This window comes from Argiope bruennichi, chromosome 1 (assembly GCF_947563725.1).
Source record: "Argiope bruennichi chromosome 1, qqArgBrue1.1, whole genome shotgun sequence".
Taxonomy (NCBI): Eukaryota; Metazoa; Arthropoda; class Arachnida; order Araneae; family Araneidae; genus Argiope; species Argiope bruennichi.
Genome location: NC_079151.1, coordinates 8,854,710 through 8,877,446, shown reverse-complemented (window position 1 = coordinate 8,877,446; position 22,737 = coordinate 8,854,710). Strand labels below are relative to the sequence as shown.

The following is a 22,737-nucleotide window of genomic DNA, read 5'->3' as shown; positions in this document are numbered from 1 at the left end:
CGTATTGTTAGTGTGTGCTGACAAGATGAGGGCACGAGGCTGAAAATTGACTTCGGGATGAGATTTAGTATAATGGTACATTTAGAAGGTTCATTCATGGAAATATTAAAGCGCAATAACCAGACAATTTCGAGAAAATGACCTTCAAAATTTCAGTATAACTTATATACTGTCGCCGTTGCCGAGATCTCAATAGTAGAATGGATAAAACACTGGCCTAGTATTCGCGAGACCCGCGTTTGGTCCTAGTTTTTATTTTTTTTTCTTAAATTGTTCCAAATTAACTTAAAAATTAGAAACAGTTTTAATTAATATGTTTTTCATTTTTTTTATGCAGAAATAAATATTTATTCCTTCACTTCCTGGATTATAATTTAATTTTCAGAAGAAAAATAATTATAAATATGAATGCGTTTTTTTATATATATTCAGAATTAGCAATTTAAAGACGGTTTCAATTAATATGATACTCATTTTTGTATGGAAAAATAAAAGTATTTTCTCTTAATGCATGAATTATAACTTATTTTATAAAAGAAAAATAATTATGTTGATTCATACTTTCTTGAATTATAGTTATAATTTAATTTTCAAGTGTTAAAATAATTATAAATATAATTTGAAATATAAAAAAGTAATTTAAATAACTATTATTAGCTTAAAATCACTAAAAGTTTTTAATTTTTGGATTTTAATAATGAACATTTTTGTTTTATTTCAAATATCTATATTTATATCGGTAATTAAAGGGGGCAGTTGAAATTAATAAAATTATATCAACAAACATTCAGTCAAAAAGAAAAAAATAGAAAACAGTTGCTGAGTTATGGAATGCACAGACAGATGGTTCAAAATTTGCTAACATTATAAGGTATGCTTTGTACTCTGCCCGATTATCCGAAGAAAAAAAAATATTTTATGAAAGAAAATTTTAAAAATTTTCTAATCGACTTCTTTAAGGTTTCTCTTGCAGATAATATTTCTTATCAATTGTGTAAGGTATCAAAATATATCTATCTCGTTTAAAATGTTTTTAAAATAAATATCCTTCTGTTTCTGCTATGTAATAAAGCATTAAGGAAATACGATGATATCAGTAATTTTATTAATATTTATCATTATTTATGTTATGTTTGTAACATAGAACTGAGATACTGATAGAGGAATTGCAACCCTACTTTAGGTGTAGGTCAAGATAAAATCACGTGACTTTGGGACAGAATTTGTGTTCACTGTAACCGCATTCTCCGTTCCCCATTATATTTCAATGGCAGATTTTTTCTCGCTTTTAACTGATGAATTTTAAAACTTATTTAAGCCATGTTTAACTATTGCTGTGCAATTGGATGCAAAGAAAAAGCTTCTAAGGATAGTCCTGTATCATTTCACAGGTATGTACAAAAAACATATTCTGTTTACATCATTTTAAGTCAATTTAAAATTTCGTAACCTCCATCACTCAGTGATTGTGGTGTTATAACTGAATAATATTTCACAGTTTGGTTTAATTATTGTATTAAACTTATTTAATTTGTTATTAAGCTTCATTTAAACTTATGTAACTGCATTATATTTTGTTACTTGCTTTATTTTAATCTCGAATGTGTTGCAAGTGCTTGGCTTCAACTTGGCGTGATTTTTCTTGCTAATACAAGTGTTTACATAAACATTATTGATCGATTAATAATTGTGTATTTATTTTAGTGCAAATAAAGTTCCTTATTATTTCCAATATGTTGTTTCGGTAAAAGTGAATTTTAGTGTGCCCCTTGCTGCGCCAACAATGCCAAGTCGCCAATAAAGATGGCGGACAAAATAAACAAATACTTCCGCGGTACAGTGACGGTTACCATTTCCCGCCATATAATTAGGACTTTCTATTGATAAGTATTTTTTTTTTCAGACTAGGCATCGGGCAGATTTTTTAACTTAAAAAAACATCCTACGGCTTCGATAGCAGCGGGAGCGGGAACCTAGTAGCTTCGCTAGCACATTGAACATAAGGACTCTGTGGATAACAGGAACAATACATAACCAAAAGAAAAGAAAGAACGGAGAAAGAAACAATCAGGACATTCGCCATACGAAATTTCAAACAAACATCCTTTTCCTTTTCCGAACCTCATCAACTCTTAAAAAAATATATTCCACTCACCCTTCATCCATTCTGCCGGTTCGATATCAAACCATTCTCCATACAAAATTTCAAACAAGCATCCTTTCCTAACTTCATCAACTCGTAAAATATATATATATATATACAAATTATATATATTTGTTATATATAATATATACAAATATATACAAATTATGAAGGGAACCAACCGTTAGAACACCAAAAGAATTATGAGAACTGCGAAGAATTCCATTGCAGCTGTCTTTTAAAGTAAGAAAGCAGACGATTTCGTAAATTAAGAATTCAGACGATTTTTTAAAGCGCATACTGTCAATTAAAAATTGCAAAAGAATAAATATTTTCTGTTCGTATTCACATTAAAAAAAAGAAAGAAAATAACTTTTAATTATAAGCTTAACTTTCTTTATTTAATAAGCTTTTAATTAAATAAAGAACAAAATTAAAATATTTAATCGATATTTTTTTAACATTTTTAATTTAACATTTTTCATAATATAGTTGTAATTCATGTACAACTCAACCATTGCAAAAACTAATAAACAAGGCAGCGTTAGAGCGTTCCGATGGGTTGCCATATTAGCGACTAACTCGGAGGCACACTATTCTTCACTTTATCAGTTGTTTCTTTTTTACCATAAATATTCGAATCGTATTATACCGTGAAAGATATTAAATCATCATTGTGAATGAAACAGTGAAACTAAAACGTATGTTTTATTGAAAATGTTATATAGAAAAATTTCATAAATGTGCTCACAGTAATTGCATGTTTTTATAAATTGTAATTAAGATCTAAAAAGAAACTAGTGGATATTCTAAAGATAAACTATCAAAGAAAGAAATGCTATCTTTACAGATAGCATTTTTGTAAATTTTGTCTGAATGTTAACATTTATTAATAACTTGCGATATGTACATACCCTAAAATCACCATTTTCGTAAAAAATTTTGAATTTCCTTATTATTTTGTATTAAATCAACACATTTAAGATTCCAAAAAATGATTTAATTTTGTTTCTGCGGTAGTTAGAAGCAAAGTTACCACCAACACTATAAACCAGAAGTGAAATATTTAAAACTGATATTAACAAGAAGGCACGAGGTTTAAAACTGAGTTCGGATTGAGATTTTGTATAATGATAGTATACATTTAGAATGATTATTAATGAAAATATTAAGACTCAATAGTCAATCTGAATTGTTGAGAAGGATTACGGCTCATTGGGGCCGCAGGCCCCACCATCCGTGAATCTAAAAATGGTTAACTTTGGAGTGATATGAAACTGACCTTAGTAATTACAGTGCATCATACATGGTTTATTTTAGTTTGGAAGTATTGTTTTCTTGTGTGTGGGGCAAAAAAAAAGAGTTATGTATTATTTGTCTGCAATTTAAATTGCAAGGCACAGCGAGGTCTGCGTTTGTTGCAGGTGTCGTTTATATCATATGTCGGTAGGTTACTTAGGGTGGGGTTGTCTATATTTATGATGTTTCCATAGAAGTTTTGGGCTTGTTTGAGGATGAATTGTTTGATTGGGGGGATGTTCAGAGCTTTAATGATTTCCGCATTTCTGATGAACCATCTGGCCCTGACTATCATCCTTAATGTTTTGTTTTCCAGTGCGACTATTTTTTGGAGGTTTGTTTTCGCCGTAGCAGCCCAGATCGGACGTGCATAAATAAGTATTGGTCTTAGATATGCTAGGTAAATGAGGACTTTATTGTTTATTGAGAGACCTGAATTTCTGCAAATTAGCGGGTATTGGATTCTGAAAGCCAAATTAAATTTTTCTCTTGTTTTATTTATGTACGTTTTGTAATTTTAGTTTTTATCTAGTGTTATTCCCAGGTATTTGACCTCGTTTTGCCAGCTGATTTCAGTGTTGTATATTTGGATTTTGGGCCAGTTATTATTTTTCTTGAAGAATAAAATTGCCTCTGTTTTGTCCACGTTGAGTTTTATTTTCCAGCGGGTTAGCCAATTTTCGAGATTATTAATGTAATTTTGAAGGGGGATGATTGCTTGCTGAAGGTTTTTGCCTTGGGAGAGAATTGCAGTATCATCTGCATAGAGACTTATCATGATGTCTTTTTGTTGGGGTATGTCATTCAGATAGAGTAGGAATATGACAGGTGCCAGAATTCCGCCTTGGGGTACCCCGGCTCTGAGTTTTCTTTTTGTTGAGTCCGTCTGGTTAACTTGCACTGTGAAATATCGGTCCGTGAGGTAAGATTTAATTATGTCAACTATTGTTTTGGGGAAATTGTAAGCAATTAATTTATGTATTAGACCTGGGATCCAAACTTTATCGAATGCTTTTGCTATGTCCAAGAATATGGCTGCTGTTGGTTTTTTTGTTTTTCCTGCCTTCATGAAGAAATTCTATCATGCGGAATAATTGATGAGTGGTGGAGAGTTTCTCCGTGAAGCCAAATTGCTGTGGGATTGAGATGCCAAGTTCTTTACTGTGTGTTCAATAGTCAATCTTAAAACTTTCAAATTAGCTTATATACTAATAAAGTGTCAGCTGAACAAGCGCACGAGTAGTGTAGTGGTTAGGGCACTGGCGTAGCATTCGGGATACCTGGGTTCAATGTTGGGTTAGTGTTTTTTTTTCTCTAAATTATTTCAAAATAATTTAACCGTTTTAATTAATATATTTTTCATTTTTTTATGCAAAAATAAATATTATTCAGAAAATTCAGGGGGGGAAAAAAGACTTCGGTCACTTTTATAATCTGCTTTTATAAAAAGTTGTTTTTTTTTTTTTTTTTTTTTTTTATCTGTATGAGATAATGATAAAAGTATTTGAACATGTAATGTAAATTTAAAAGATATTTTTAGGTAAAGAAAAGAAATAAAATGTTTACTTAAAGAAGAAAAATATTCACTTTTAATTAATGCACAAAAACAAAGTAAAAAAGTAAACATAATTTAAATCAGCAAACTCGGCTACTGATGTAAAAAAGAAACCATTATTTTCGAAACCAGTTTGCTTAGTTTTCAAAGAATGAATATATATATACATAAATTATTTTGGAAATGTTAACCGGAAATGAAAAAAGACCGGAACCATTGCCGGGAAGTAAAATGTTGCGCGGCAGTTTTTGAGTATGCCAAGATTTGCGATATGACGCCAAAAAAGACCAGATTTCTCCGAAGTCACATTGCTCGTGTTGCGTACACTTGTTTAGACTAGAAACACGCAACTAGCTTCCTCCATTTATATATCAGCTCTATGGTTTGTAATTACTTTTTCCTACTTAAAAATAAAATTATGATTCAAGTATTAAATGAAAGAACCTTTATTTTTGATTGATAAAAGAGTTACATATTAATTAAAACTGTGTAATTTTATTTAAATAATTTTTGAAAGAAAAACGAGTTCATATCTTTAATTTATATATATATATATATATATATATATATATATATATATATATATAATTCAGGTATTAAAAATACATTTATTTTTCCACGCAAAAATAAGTATTATATTAATTGAAACCGTCTTTAAATTGCTAATTCTGAATATATATACAAAAAACGCATTCATATTTATAATTATTTTTCTTCTTAAAATTAAATTATAACCCATGAAGTAAAGGAATAAATATTTATTTCTGTTTAAAAAAATGAAAAACATTAATTAAAACTGTTTGTAAATTGTTAAATTAATTTGGAATGATTTAAAAAGAAAGCAAAAAATATCGTTGAAGACTGATCTCGGATCTCATAAATGCTATGTCAGCGCTTACTATTCGGATCTCGGCAATGGCGGCACTTTATTAAAATATAAACCATGCTGAAAGTTTGAGGGTCATTTTCTCGAAACTCGTTGGTTGTTGCGCTTTGATATTTTCATGAATAAACATTCTAAATGCATACTTCAATTATAGAAAATTTCATCCCAAACTGAATTTTCAACCCCTTGTGAGTCAGTGACGTATTAGTTGGATCAGTCCAGCGAAGCGCAAGTGCCGAATGGAGTTCTCAGCGTTTAGTGCATTGTGAATTGAGCTGTTCGCCGAGTCTTGGAGACAAGTAATGAGGTCAGCACTGAGTCGTGTGTTGAATAACCCGTCATATGATAGTGAGTCGGTAGTTGGGTACAGTTAAAAAGAGCAGGGGTTTCGAGTGATCTTAGTGAATAGTGCATGGATCATTTCTTCCTGCTGAATTCTATCTGGACACTTTGTGTGCTGCTCCATAGTAGCACTACAATATAGTATAACATTTCGGAAATATTAAACAATGCTGCGAATACCGAATCAACAATATTATACAATATCAAATAATATTACAGATAACCCTAAATTTTTAAAATTATTATAAACGTAAGATTTCAACCTTAGTTTATTGGTTTTTGCTTAATAAATCAATTTATTTGGGATTTTATTTCAAAAAATTCACTGGGGCAATTTTTTATTTCAAAGCCGAATATTGTATAATAACGTGTAAACTATTTGGTAAATACAATATTGAACAGTGTTAAAGAATATTATAAGAACTATATTGTAAAATCAACATAAAACAATGTTGATTAGCATTGTAATGACAATATTTTTAATTCCGCATTTAGAACTATGATACAGCTTTTCATTATGTATATTTTAATGCTTTGAAAAAGATTGGACATTATGGATACGTCTGTGCACGTCTCGGATATGATTTTTTTTTTTTTTTTTGCCCCAGTTTTAAAACACATTTCTTTTCTTTTCTTCTTTTTTTTCTTTTTTTTTATAAAATGACTTATGTAGTCCTTCATTTGTGTATGCTTAAAGTAAAATAAATTAGATTTAAAATCTGAAGTAAAAAAAAAAAAGCTTAGGAATGTATATATATCGATTTATTTCATCGCGGGAAGCAAGAAACAAACGGTTATAAAAGATGCGTCAGTCTATATCGTGCCACAAGAGCGAAAAGCACAGACATTTTTCCCTTCAGTGATTTTACTATGAGATTTTGATAGGGATTTATACGTGTAGACTTAGTAATAACGGGGATTTTAGGTATCTTTAAAAGAACGTTATAAGCATTAATCCCTTCACTCAGAGCATGTGGAAATACAGAAGCCATCAGTTTCTAAAGTGCATGTAGAATTGATTAAATAAAAAAAGGGGGGAATCGGATCAGAAAACAACAGAACATTTTAGAATGAAGTTAACATGGGGCTAAATTAAGATTAAATTTCAGTGTGTGTGTGTGTGTGTGTGTGTGTGTGTGTGTGTGTGTGTGTGTGTGTGTAATGGTATTTTATATTTTTAATTTAATCCACATTAATGTCCAAGATTTTAATTTAGCCCATCGTAACTTCATTCTAAAATATTCTCTTATTTCGTGATCCAATTCCACTTTCGGTTTAATTAATTCCTCTGTAAAACTAATGCGCCATCAGTACTACGTATTAAATGAAAGTGATACTTCATTTGATACGTTGCCCTCCTCAAATGTCATTCCATCGACACGTGGCCGGAAATCCTATGTTATATAAAGCTAGTGATCATCTGTTCGTCCCTTTTTGCTTTCTTTCTTACTTCTGTTTTTGTGCCACGCTGCGTCTTGTTAATAAATTGCTTTACTGGAATGGATATTAAGGAGAATTAAAAATGCAACGTCTCGTCTATGTCTTCAAACCTGCACTCTGCTTCAACCAAAATAATGTTACAAATTATTAAGCCGACAGGATTCGAAAATCTATTACATATATATATATATATATATAATGATATTTTAAACTCTAATTGAAATTCAAATTAATTCCCAAGGTTTTATATTAATTTTATTAATTTAGCTCATAGTAACTTCCCTCTAAAATATTCTTTTATTTCCTGATCGCATTCCACTTTTTCTATTTAATTAATTCAAGCTTTGTAAAATGCCTTAATCAGCGGTTTTCACGCTCTGAGTGAAAGAATAAAAATTGCCGATCTAAACAAATTCTTTTTTAAAAAAAATCCTTGTGTTTCCCTTGCTTGTGAATGACAAGTGTCGGAAATCGCTATCAGAATCTAAATAGTATATTAGCACTGTGAAAAACTATTTTCCCTATCGATGTCTCATGTTACATAAGACCAGGAATAATTTATTTCTGTCTTTTTCTTCTTCTCTTGCCTAATTTGTTGCTGTGAGTGGACGTGCTTTGTCCGCGCCTCTTGTAAATAAATATGCCTTCCCGCGATGGATTAAAGCGAATTTTAAAATGCAAAATGTCTTCACTGTCTTCGAAACAGCCATCTCCTTTCAAAAAATTGTATGCTTACATTTTAAAGAGTCGACAGGATTTAGCTGTGCAAAATTGTTACATTAATTAAAAGAATTAAAATTAAATCCGTGGGTCAGGCTTCGACGTTGCATTGTGCCTCCTCAGCTCGCCGTGCTCCGAAAATGGTTCCGTATTGGCTCGGTCAAGCTGTCTAGCGTGATGCTGAAAGTCCACTTCAACTGATGGTTTCCTTCTCCGGCCACGTCGTTCCACGCAGCCGATGCAATATCCTCTATCGTCCAGTTCCCGTTGAATTACCCTGCTGCTTATCTCGCTGCCTTCCGTAACCTGAGACATCATCAGACGTTCCTGCTCTGCCCTTGTGTTTGTACTCCATATCTTCATGTGCGTGCTCCTTATACCTTCAAGAAAGTTCCTGCTCCTCTCCTGTGCAAAATTGATTTATCCAGTTTCGAAGATGTGATTTGTCTGCTACATTATCATCAAAAATAATAATCGCCTGCTTTACTCTCAAGTTCAGTGCCCAAAATTGGATTTTTGTGAATCATCAAAAAGTGATTAGTGTTTTTTTAAAGCCTCCATCAACTGATTAAACGGGTGAAAGTCAAGATTTATATTTTGTGCTTTTGATTTTATTTTGAATTTCATTTTTCAATTACAAAAAAATTGCAAGTATTCTTTTCATATTATTATTTAAAATATTGAGTTTCAATTTTTATTTTCAAATCTATTATTTAAAATTCATGCATAATATTAAAGTGTGTTGAATTTGGCATTTATTTATATGCTATTAAAATTAAGAAAGATGATTTCCCTGAATAAATTAAACTTATCTTTAAATAAAAGAATAGATAAATAAAGGCCATGGCACATGATACCAGAGAAATTTAGTGAGTACCTCAGAGGAAATACACCTTTGATTGTAATTAAACTATACTCTGGTATTTATTGTGTCCAGAATACTTTTATGGTTTAATATGGATACAGACTTTGTGAGTGAAAAAAAGTAACGGGTCAAGGTTTTTATATACTGCATAATGGCACAGGATAGTTAGAATAATGTAGTAAATACCTCAGGGGAAATTGTTATACCTCTGACAGTTATTAAGCTACTGTCTATTATCACTGTGTCAAAATACTTATTTTTACAAAATATGTCTGAAATCTTTGAATCTCACCTTTATTATTTTTAGTTTCAAGTATTTTTTATGAAAACATTCAATTTTCTAATTATTTTTAGTTCCAAGTTTGAATCATGCAATTATTATTTTCATTTTCAAATTATTTATATGAAGTTTTTTTGTCTTATGTTTATTATTTTCAGTTCTAAATATTTTATTTGAAATCATAATTATATTGATATTTCATTTGGTTGAAATCATAACAATATTGATATTAGATTTAATAATTTAATATTTCATTTCTAATTTAATAATCTTGTTGAGTCAGACTTCTTAGCATTTAAAGAATAACATAGGCAAGTATACCACAGACTGTCTTCATTAAATTAAGTTCATCAATTGAATTTTCCAGACAAATAGTCAAAATAACTTAGTGCATAATATCATTTAAATTTTTAATATTTTGTTGTTGATGATTATTCAGATTTACATGAGATTTTCACAAGTATAATTCTTAGGTCTTTTGTATATTTCTGATATAAAATGATAAATGAGATTTCTGCATTAATGTAAAGGTAAGGGAAACTTGGGTATCACTTTCAATATACTTTTAACCTCTTACTCAGACATCACTGTAGGGCAGGGATGGCGAACTAGTGGCACGCGTGCCATTGATAGCACGCGACACAATATCAAAACGATTTGCATTTTGGTTCAAAATAACAAAGTTCGCTATGAAGTATTACGAACAAATACGAGTGATCGGTCGCGGTGCGCATATTCCCATTTCCTATCATTGTGTGCTAAGAATGGTTTAACATCTCTTGATAATGTAATGGTGTTAATCACAAAAATAGCCAACCTCATATCATCGCAGGCTTTAAATAAGCGAAAATTTGTTGCTTCGTTTAATGAAGTCAATTCGGTATGTAATGGCTTAATGGTATAATAATGTTCACTGGTTGAGCCGAGTGAATATACTTCAAACATTTGTTGATTGCTTAGAAGAAATCATACTGTTTCAGCAAAATCATGCGCAAATACCTACAGTTGTTGGATGTTATGTTTTAATGTTTATGTTGCTGTTTTGTTTTTTACAGACGTATGCCAACATTTCAATGAATTGAACATAAAGCTTAAAGGCACAAATAAAACAATTATCGTCATGATGGGTCTCATTCGCACTTTTGATGCTAAGCTGCATGTTTTCAGAAACGATATTATTACAAGAAACTACAAGTACTTCCCAAACTTGAAAAAAAAAAATATCAAAAATTTAGAAGTAGATGAGAAACCAGATGAAAAAAGTTATTGAAGAATTTATTTCCGTAATTGATTCTTCAATCAAAGAATTTTCAGCGAGATTTTCTCAGTTAAAGGAATGATCGGAAACGCGCAAGTTTATTACGCACCCTGATGTGACTTCATTTGCTAACTGAAATTATTCCGATTCGATTAGGAATGAAAGAATTTGAAAAGTAACTGACTGATTTTCAGTCTAATTCAAAACGGAATCAAAAATGTATTGAAACAAGAAAAAGCTTAAACAGAAAGATTAATAAGGAATATAAGTAAAAATGCCAGTAACGAAATTTTAGAAGCCTGGAATTTTTTATCTACTTCTGCCTCGATCATTATTTTCAGAGATGAATAATATTAAAGACTCGCTTAGAAACCATTTCGCAGATGACTCCAATTCAGCATGCATTCTGCTAAAAGTAACATCTTGAAATCCTAATATAAGTTGTCAACCAATCTGCAACAGCAGAAGTCACACTAATGTTACTTTAATTGAATGACACGTATAACTAAAAACTTTACTACTATACAGTACAAAATATATCTTTTCGTAGTAAATAAAGAGTTTTGAGTTGTTAGTATTTAGTTTTATTATCTTCCTGATAATCACAAATCAAAACCATTTGACGGCACGCATATACCTCATTGAACATCTCTTTAGAAACAATGGCACGTTGATCCATAAAGGTTCGCTACCTCTGCTGTAGGGTATGGTTGTATGTTAAAGGGACCTGACGCACTTCTACGTCTTGCAGTGGGGTAGGGGGATTGTAATGACATTTTAAACTCTAATTTAAATTTAAATTAATTCACAAGTTTTATCTTAATTTAGCCCATAGTAGCTTCATTCTAAAATATTCTCTTATTTCCTGGTCGCATTCCACTTTTTCTATTTAATTAATTCAAGAGAAGCTTTGTAAAATGCTTTAGTCAGCGGTTCCCACGCTCCGAGTGAAAGAATAAAAATTGCTGATCTAAACGAATTCTTTTTTTAAAAAGATCCCTATCTTTCCTTTGCTTGTGATTGACATGTGTCGGAAATCCCTATCAGAATCTTAATAGTATATTAGCACTGTGAAAAAATATTTTGTTTCAAAAACCTAGACCGCGTCCTTTATTCGTTAAATATTGATCATAAGACAAATACTGTAAATTACAAAGTTGCGTAAAAAAAACTGCAAAATGTTATGAAATCGATTAAAATTTTCAGGGGATTCAACTTAATAAATTGCAAAATTTCAATTTCCCAGCGAGTAAAATGTGCCTCATCCTCTAATACGGTCATGTACAAAATTTCAGCATTTTTTCACAAAAAGTCTCAAAGATATGAAACTACATAAATGCTGACTTAAACCACTTTTCGATGCCTGGGTACGAGTTCGCAAAGGGAAAAAATTATGTATAATATTCGTGCTTTAGGGGTCGTACACAAATTAAAAAAGAAAGTAATGATTGAACACACAAATAATTTTGCTATTTTTTGGTTCAAAAGTATTAAAAATTTGCAGAAATAATAACTTTACGGAAAGATTACGTAACTTGTTCAAAATGTTTTCCATCCATGCCAATACAGATATACATTCGTTTGATGACACTTCTGTGCACTCTATATCAAGATCTTGTTCGGCGATGTCACGACAACCCTCTAAAATGCGTTGTTGCAATTATTTAAGGGAGGCGACAAATAAACCGCTGTACGTAAACGACTCCACACACACACAAAAATCCAAAGGCGTTAAATCAGGTGATCTAGGGGGAAATTCAACTGGACCGCGCAAGCTAATCCACTTATCTGAAAACTCGTTATTTAACCAGTGTTTCGCATTTGTAGTATGGTGAGCTGGAGATCCATCATGTTGAAATCAAACATGTGGAAGTATTAGAGGAAGTTCCTCTATAAAATCAGGAATAACCACATTCAGAATCTCATTAACATATCTGTCTCCCGCAGGCGCCCGAAGCTGATCCACTTGAAGGTTAAGTCAAAATTCTCAAACAGCCTCAATGGAAGTGAGAAAATTAGTGTTGAAACACATGGATTTCTTTCGCAAATTCTTCATTTTCGCCAGATTATCTTTCTAGATATATCCGGTAAATTATGATTACGTTTTCATTGTATCGCATTCAACGCCTGAGGGAACAAGGGGGGAAAAAAAACTTCGAACATGTTAAACATTTTTAAGAACATTAAGCAAGCACTTTTAATATGCTGAAAATTGGTTTTCAATTTTAAGCACTTTTGATGATGTTACGCAAAATATTTTTTTAAAGCTTCCTACCCTCTGAAAATTTTAGGCCGTTCCTCCTTCTCTAGCGAATAAAAAAGAAGCCTTTTCTCATATGGATACGATTTTACTTCATTAAAAGGAATCGGCAACATGCAACCTACAAAATAATAATAATAATGGCAAAGACTGTTTTCGCATTTCATCATTCAATAAGTTAAAAAAATTCCCAAATAATAACTAATTTTTCCACAGAATTCTCAAATTATCTTTTGGCTTTGGAATGGCCCATAAAAGTTGGTTTCAACTTCCTACTATTTTTCATACAAAGTATGAATCCATTAGGAGCTATAATAATTAGCAGCTGCATACATTTACGTCAATGAATGAAGAAATGCTAAATGAAATTAAGTAATACCTATTTGTTGATCCACATGAGGAAATTGAAAAGAAATGTATGTATGAAAAGTTTGATATCTCCTAGCAAGAGCTTTGTGAATAATTTTCCACAGATTTCAGAAACTATTTCAGTTCTATCTCTGAGTAGTGTGAAAATAATATAAATGGCAATCTTTCAACAGCTACTTCTGCTGAGGATTCTTTGGTAGTTGTCCTTCCTATGGCCTATTTTTTTTAAAAGTGTTTTTTAGAGACTCCCATTATGAGGATAATAATTTGAAGTAGTTTTCAAGGATAGTGGGAACTGTAAATATTTCAAAAAGCAGAGAATTTGATGTCAGTTAGTGAATTAATTTGTATGTATATGAATGTACATTAATAAAAAGATACATAGAGCAGTCAGAAATAATTTATTGAAGATAGCCGATGAATACAAATATAATTCATCAATATTTATCTAAAAAAGATTTATACACAGAGAAATAAAAAGACTGATTTTCAAAAGGCACAGATAGAATGAAGCAGTTCTTTCAATCAAGGGGAAACAAAAATCACAGAATGTCATGATTTCTTTGGTCAAATTTATGCCATTTCATTGGATTTTCTAAGGCATTTTTTATAATAAAATGCAGAAGTAACCTCTTTTAAAAGCATAAAGAATATTCAAATAAAAAATAAACCTTGTACTTAGGAAGCAGAGAGATTTATTAAAAATTATATCAAACACTACAAAAACACAGACATTAAATATTACAAAATAATGATTGCATTTAAACTAAGAAAGCAACTGGAAAAATAAGTTAATTTTTAAATCCAGGGTTTCTGTCCCTATAATATATCACAAATAGAGCTGCAAAACATTCTTTGTTGTATGTAGCATTGCATGCCAGTGCTATTGGAGAAAATTAGTTTTTATAAGGCCCTCACCAATTATTTAAACTTTCTTTTAACATAAAAAATATTGTATTACTCATTTAAGCCACCAGGAAACAAACATTACAAATACATCAAGGTGTTATTTCATAAAACAGTTCCCTTTTTACTATAGAAAAGACAAAAAATCTTCAAGTTGTAAGCAGTTAAAAAAAGTTTTTTTATACTGCATTTTATAAAATGATATATGGAAACATTTTCTACGGTCCTCATATAAACTCCAGGATAAATATCTACTTAGAAATGTAGACATAATAAAGCAGTATACATCCATATCAGTTGTGGTTGCCAATCATTCATTGCATCTTTAAATTAATTACTCAAAATCATTCTAAATTCTTTTAATTTAAATCGATGGTTGGTGGTTTTCTTTCAAAACTACTTTTTTAAAGTATTTTTTTATAACTAAATGGCAGTCTTTTGATGATCAATTATTAAAAAAATCTTATAAAGAAAACATATCTACTAGAAATCATCTTTATGGATATGTTCACTAATATCATTTTTAAAAAGGAAACTGTGTGTACCACTGAAAGGATAAAACATGCTGAGAAATATTCCATTTTTTTTGTTACTTTCAAAATATTCAAAACATTTTTTTTTTCAAAAATTCTTTAAATGAAGCCTTATTTCAAACTGATATCAAATTGTAGTATCCCACATTTCATAGATGGAGACAAACTACTTTATTAATTTCTGAAAAAAAAAAAATCAGATTTAAGTTTTTTTTTTTTTTTTTTTTTTAGCAGCATATTACCAATCAATCTTACCTCATTTGTTTATAAATTAAGATTTAGTAACTCATAAAGAATGTTAAAACCACCATTGAAAAGATGAGATATTTCTTTTGAGTTTAGCAGTGTATGTGTGTGTGTGGGGGGGGGTTGAATTTAACATTAGTAATATTTGCAAATGGCTGAAATTTACGCACTTGAACACGTAAGTTAGAAACAAGATAAATACAAAATTTTAAAATAAAATTATAAATGTGTATTTTATAGGATTATTATAAATGATTCCCTAGGACCTCCAATTAAAACTTTGTAAAAGATAAATTTTAAACAAAATGAGCTACTACAAATTTAAATAATAGAATCTTTCAGTATAAAAAATTATGCACAGGCATTCACTTTCTGATTTCTCCCATTCCCTATTTCTTGCTTGCTTGCATAGATTAAATTAATTTAGATAAAACCAAGTAAAATAATTTATAAAAACAACCCAAATAAATAAAATCTAGATTGAATAATACATTTTTCATAATCACATAGTAAATAAAGAGAAAATATTTAATAATTACAATGCCAGATCACAGATTCTAACAGCTTTACAGCATTTGCCAACAATATTTTTCATGTATGCTCAGATTTCTTTTAATATAAATATCTAAATTTGTTTAAAAAATACAAACTTAAGTATGATAAACCAAATAAATATTAAAACCGGGAACTGGTTTGCTGTTAGTAGGAAATTTTTTTTTCTTTATGTACATGAATAAATACTGTCCGAGTGCAGCTGAGTTGAAGAAGACTGATGATCCCTGGACAGATGGAAGCAAATCAGAAGCACCCTCCAGAGAAGTCCATCCCTCTCAGATTGACAAGATATTAACTTTCATCTATAAAATAATAAATAAAAGTTCAATCATGCAGACGGGAGCACAGGGTCTCTAATGCAAGATTCTCACATTAGAAGAAATAGACTTCAGATAGTGAAAATGTGAATTTTGAAGCTGTTATTTTAATTTTTATTAAACAATTAAGGGAAATTTTCTTGCTTCTTAAGGAACTTCTGAGAATACCAATTTTATAGCCTATCAAATTCTTTCTAATTTTAGCAAATTATTAAAGGTATTTTTATACAATCTGATAAAATCATCTTTGAGTTCAAATGAAAAAGAAACATATTTCACTATTTAACCAAATATTTAAAATATTCACTTAACATTATTATTATTGTTATCCTCAGTTTTTGTGCATTGACTTAAAAAAACAATACTTTCACAATTGCAATTTTATTATTATAATATCTTCTCTAATTTAAAAAAAAAAAACCCTCCAGAAAAATAAATGAAGTTGATAATATAGTCCTCTTTTGCTGCAACATTTTTTTTTTTTTTTTTTTTTTTTTTTTTTTTACTATTAATAATTAAAGAATGAAATATTGATATGAAATGGCAAACAGTATTGTGTACTCAGACATGGAATAAAACAAAAGCTGAATTTCATAAATAACAAATTGTGCCAATCAAACATTGAGAAGTAAAATAAGTTATATTAATTGCCCAATAAAATAAACTAATATAAAAAAACTTGATTTTAAAAACATTACAAAATTATAATGTCAATGAAAGTTAATGCACGAAAAATGAATGACTTAAAAAGTTTTGTTAAAATACAAAAATAAAAACTAAGCAAATTATATATCTCACTAAGAAAATATGGTTATATAAAAACTTTATTTACTTATACATTATTATTATTTTTACTGTTTGTGTCAAAAGTTCAAGAATTCTTTTATCATCCAGTCTATTGCTTTCCTTCACTTTCAAAATTTGAATGTTGTTATTATTATTATTTATTTATCTAAAATTGCTCTTTATAGCTTTTCTCAATGATTTAAATTTTTTGCACAAGTTTCTATCAATAGCATCATTCAAAAAATCTTTTCTCTCTTAACATATTTATTCAACCCCAGCTCCATATTAACATATTCAACCCTTTTCCCATCACTTTGCATTTTACAGTCTGAATCATAGAACATATTTTGATATTCATTTTTCCTAATCTTTTATCTATTAGGTTTAACATTATACTGAATGTGCTTTCAACTTAATCAAAATTGTAAAAAAAAGTTATAACTTTTTAAACATATTTTAAATACTGTTAAATTAAAGTATAGGATATTTTAAAATTAAATAAAAAAGCATTATTTTATAAAACATTTTATATTTTAATTTATATATTATTAGTACAATTTCATATTGAAATTTTCTTCGATTTTTTAAAGCATAAATTCAATTAAAATTTCTGAAAATTATTTTTTTTTTCTAATTTATATTCATTGTCCATAATAGCTACTGTTCATTTTAAGAATAGCTACTGTTCATTTTAAGAATAGCTACTGTTCATTTTAAGAATAGCTACTGTTCATTTTAAGATAGTGAGACTTAACACATTTCAACAACTGCACTTTGATAAGGGGTGATACACAGAAAAATGAGCAGTTACTATGCCACCTAATTCTGCGATAATCTGAGTTCACTTAATTACTAAACCTAATTATAGACTTCTTTGATCTTTCTCTTCCACGATGTTTAGCCAAAATGACCGCCTCTTTAAACATGCGCAGAAGATTTTCGAAGCTGAGAATGAACAACAGTTCAGGTGTTATTGATTTATTGACAATCGATAACAATTTTTCAGGAGCATCAATTTTGAAAAACTTTGTATCTGTGATCATAAAGCATAAACTGTGAATTTTCATCTTCGTTATTACATTCAGGAAAGTTGACTGTGCCATTTTATATACTACATCAATTTATGAGAAACCATTGTATAGATGAGAGTACATTGTATCCATTATACTTTTCTTCATTTATTTTGATAAATGAATTTATTGTAACTAAGCCAATGTATTTAAAAATTTTTAATTCATCATCAAACTCAGATCAAATATTTTCTAAATTTATAAAAAGTTTTTTTAAATTCCAATGTTTATTCTTTCTGAAAATCAGCCAAAATTCTAAATAAAAAATTTAAATGAACTCTACGATTGCAAATTTCAAGTTATCATCTGAGAACATTATTATTTTTCTTAATTAATTTAAGTCATTAACCAGTTTAAACTGGTTTGAAACAATCACGAGAGTTCTCTATCCCCCCCCCCTCTCTCTCTATATATATAAAGATAATTTTTTTAAACTTTCATTTTCAATTTTTCTAGCTGGCAAACAAAGTTTTGGAGCTCGATCGATTTTGAGATGAAAAAGCAGCTTTGATGTCATAGTTCTATGTCAACCTTTTAAAAACACATCTGCTGTCAAAGAAGCATACATAATAATAATGCAATACTGGTAAAAGCAGGTAAAACATATATACGATTAAAAGATGTTGAAAATTGCCATTTATGCTTTATTCATTGCCTACGCGATTTCGAGTTTCGACATTCGTTGCCTACGCGATTTCGAGCTTCAATATTCATAGCTTATGCAACTTCCAGCTTCAAAACCCCCTAACCAAAACAACATCATGTCCTCACATGATAATATGGAACTAATTTTACTACATTCCTCTGTATTTTATGGGGTTTTAAAAATCATCTGATTTAGTTACTCTTTTCCCTTTAATTAAAAATATTTCAGACGATAAAAAGATTTTGTGTACTATAATATTTTATGAAAAAGTTTTACATTAAATATATTACATGTGAACATATTTTAATCCTGAGCAACAGCGAACATATGAGCCACTGGTTACATAAATGAGGACAGACAAGAAAAAATATGCAGAAATCTCTCCTTGGCATAAGATCAATGTTGCTCCTTTTTCTCTGTTAAGATTTCTTGTAAAAGCGATAAATCCTAAACTCGCAAATTGCATAAGCATTTTTTTCTTTTAATGACAGCAGGGAAAATTCTGAGTCAATCACCTAAATAAACAAGATTCCATTGATCTTCAAGCGAATTCGTAAACTTGAAATAAATCTTTAAGTAAATATTCTGAAATTTAGATTTTGATTTTAAGGGGAATATTTTCAAAATGTCCTACTGACACAAAAATTCTTTCTTGGGGGTCCATTGGCAATTACCTACTCTATCCATTTGATAATCAGGCCTCTACAAAACCTAAATAATAAGAAATCGAAATAATTAACAAAAACACAGGAATGTTAAAAAGATTGTGAAATTAAAACAGCTATCTTCATACAGAGGCAACAGTCTTTTAAACAGGTTTTTATTAATTCGTCTTGTCTGCTTCAGTACAAATTTTGCAATCAATGTTAAGCTAACTTCAGAATACGTTTGAAACTTCAAACATAACTCAGAACTGGATGACAATGTAACATCAACTCGCTTTCTTGTCTATTTGGTACAAATTGTAAGTAGCATGTAGCTCATTGAGAAGTTAAGTTTAAAACAGATGGGAAAATTTTATATGCAAAAGCTGAAAATTATTTAAATAAAAAATTAAAATTTACAATAACAAATTTTGGGACAATCAGTATAGAGTTATTAGAAATTATTTAACTTTTAAATTGTTTTAAACACTTGGTATATTAATTTTTTTTATTTAAATAATTATTCTTTTAAGTTCGAAATCGGTAGTAGTTGCACCACTCAATTCCAGATATTCGGATGAAACGAGAGGCAAAAAAGAAAAGAATGCAATTTTCAGGCATTCCTCTCATTACTGAAATTTGATCTAAAATATGGCTCTCCCCACCGCCAATTTAATTCCGCAAAGGAATGACATGGAATAAAATTAGTGCCTTTCCAAAATTCTTAGATCATGACTGCTGCCCCATTAGACACTTTTTCTTTCATTTCACTCTTATTTCTATTAAATAAACTCTCTTGATGTTTCCGCATCTGAAAATTGGCAGTAAAATATTCAAACACAGCATAGTTTTTGTTTGCATGCATAGAGCCTCACTGGACATTATATATAATTCCAGTGATGATAATTTACATTATTTTTCATTTAAAAAAATTATGTTTAGATATAATTTGTAGCAATACTTCCTCTATGGCTTCAAAGAAAGTGGAAGAATTTTCACTTTCTTCTAATACTATTTAAAAAACAAAGAGTGAAGAAGCTGTTGCGATTGCATATTTTTTGTGTATTGACTGGTTTACAGTAGGTTTTTGAAATACGTTTTAATTGAATATGTTTTACCAATATGCAAGCGCTTGGGATAAAAATATGTTAAATATCTTTTACATAAAATAGACAAAATGTAAAACAATATTTATGATCAAAAAATTATCTTATAAAATAAACAAGCAAAAAATTTTATGCTAAAAACAAATAAGTAACATTCTTAGCAGAATCAAAGCCAATCTGCCTATGTAGTTTAACTAATAAAGAATTAATTGCCTAGAAATCTTCAACAAAACCTTCCTTCTGCCTAATGAAAATTATGAATATAATCTATTCAGTTGCATGCATTTTTGTTTTATTGAAATAGGCAATCTCGAATATTTCACAATACGTTTTCACTGATAGTTTGTATAATACATGAAATTTTTCAATATGAGGAAAATATATTTAAAAAAATGACATACAACACAAGGGGATGATGTTTTATTCTTGTCAACTCATTTTCACATTATGGTAATATTTGTTAAGTGACAAAAACATGTATAAAATATCCAAAATGTCTTTATTTAGAAATTCTTAGTGCACTATTCAATAGCACTAAGAATTTCTAAAGCATTAGTCTTGGAGTATAGCTATTACATGAATTGCAATTAAAACATTTTTGAATCCATGGTATTTCCACTAAATGAAGAAAGAATTTCTTTGATAACTTAATACAAAATTTCATCATCATCAGAGAAACAAATGTTTTACCTACTTGAATTTTTGATTGGAGAAACAGCTTTACGACCTCCTTTGATTGCTGTGGGATCTAGAGGATAGAAAATTTTTAATAAGAAGAAACAGAAACCTTCAAATAGAACATTTTTAAATACATCCTTTAAGAGTGTCCATTGTGATGAAATGTCATTGTGACCAAAACAACAGCACTAAAATACAAGATGAACATAAAACAATTTTCTCAATTTAGAAATATCTTACATTAAAACTAATAATTTGATTGAGTTTAATTCTTATGTAAAGAAAGAAAAGCAATAAAAAAAAATACTGCCAAATCAAAAGCCAACTGCTTCTGCCCAGAGATTTAAGGGAGAATTAGTGCCAAAATACAATTCTCATGGAAGCAATTCAATAAGGTGCCACAACTCCTAGTTTCGAAGGTATCAATATATTTTTATTGCAACGTTTGATGCTGGGGGATAATCACAAATTCAGCTCTTTCTCTTTACAACAACAAATCAAATAAAAGATACTCTCAAGCATACAGAAATTTCTCTCAAATTGTGGTTACTGCAAAAGATAGTCTTCCCATAAGAAATCTTCTGTAAGTTAAAGGAATGGCAAGAATTCAAAACAAACCTGGATAAATAAAAATCAGTAACCAATTTTCGGTATATATGTTATGGAAAATGGTATAGTTACCACAACTGATGGCATTTTGCCACTTTTTACAAATATGTCTCATAAGGTGCTTTACCAGTGACCTCACAGATCACCCCATATGTTCTGCTCTGAATATACAAATTGAATCTCAGCTGAAATTGGAAAAAAATTATGAAGGCATGCAGATTTTCAGTTCTGATGCTGGACACTACCTTGACCAATATAAAGGTACTGTGATCTGAGTGCTTGCTTCTAGTCACCTAGCTTGAACAAAATACCTCAAACAATGCAGTGAAATAGTAAAATTTCATTACTTAAATGCACAAAAGTATTGTCTGTCTACCACAGAAATGAATGGTTATGGGTTCCAATTCACCAATCTGAAGAAACCAATTGCACATATGATCAAACTCATTCTGGACACTGTCAAGGTAGTTCCAGAAATATAACAGGGAATTGGTGAATATCATGTTAAGCTACCAAAATCTCCTGTCTATAAAATTCTATGCTTTGTCCTTCACATACATGTGTGCCAACTTTAGTTAGTCAGGATACTATTTAACACCTACTATAATTGGATTTAGTCAATATACATGCACAGTCAATAGACAAGATATACTTCTCAATGACTGTAATGTTAATTTGAAGAACTGCATATGAAAAAGTGACTGTGTAATACAGGATAACAAGACTCTTTATCCTTGATTCATATATATATATATATATATATATATAATTGCCTAAGTCCTCTGAACAAGTATGAGTGAATAGTTCAATGAAACATGAGTGCTTGTAATGAATCAATGTTGACCAATTGCATCACTGCAACACAGCCATGAAATGTTTTGTCTGATGTGGATACATGATGGAACTGTTACACGTGTAGGATTTCCCGTGAATGCAAGAACAGAATAATCCGCAGCCATTTTATTCATATTTTTGTGAATTTCTGTCCAAGGGATACCTGTAATCCAAGTGCAAACATCAGGTGTATTATTTAGCATGAGATTCAATACATTCCCCATCATATAGTAATTGTTACAGTTTTATATTCTATATACCTATATAAGATCATCTTTGTGTGCGAGAAAAAACACATAAAAAATTTGTCAATCATAAAATTGCTCTTTTACTATGGTGTTTAACTTTTGTCAGTCTCTCCCCCTCTCCTTTATTTCTAACTAGGCTTTT

The 22,737-nt window shown here is 29.8% G+C and overlaps 1 protein-coding gene across 3 annotated transcripts in view; it reads right to left on the bottom strand.

Annotated features, from left to right (window-relative positions):
- Positions 1-13,801: 13,801 nt before the first annotated feature.
- The window catches only part of LOC129963884 (kinesin heavy chain-like), a 95,479-nt gene continuing 86,543 nt past the window's right edge, over positions 13,802-22,737 (bottom strand). For all 3 annotated transcript variants that reach the window (XR_008784038.1, XR_008784039.1, XM_056078481.1), the window contains 2 exons: positions 20,921-20,974; positions 13,802-15,959 (listed from right to left, as the gene is read on the bottom strand). Coding sequence is in view for 1 of the 3 variants with exons in the window: in XM_056078481.1 (XP_055934456.1) it covers positions 20,947-20,974 (28 nt within the window). In the remaining 2 variants the exon portion in view is untranslated. The remainder of the gene's footprint in view (positions 15,960-20,920; positions 20,975-22,737) is intronic.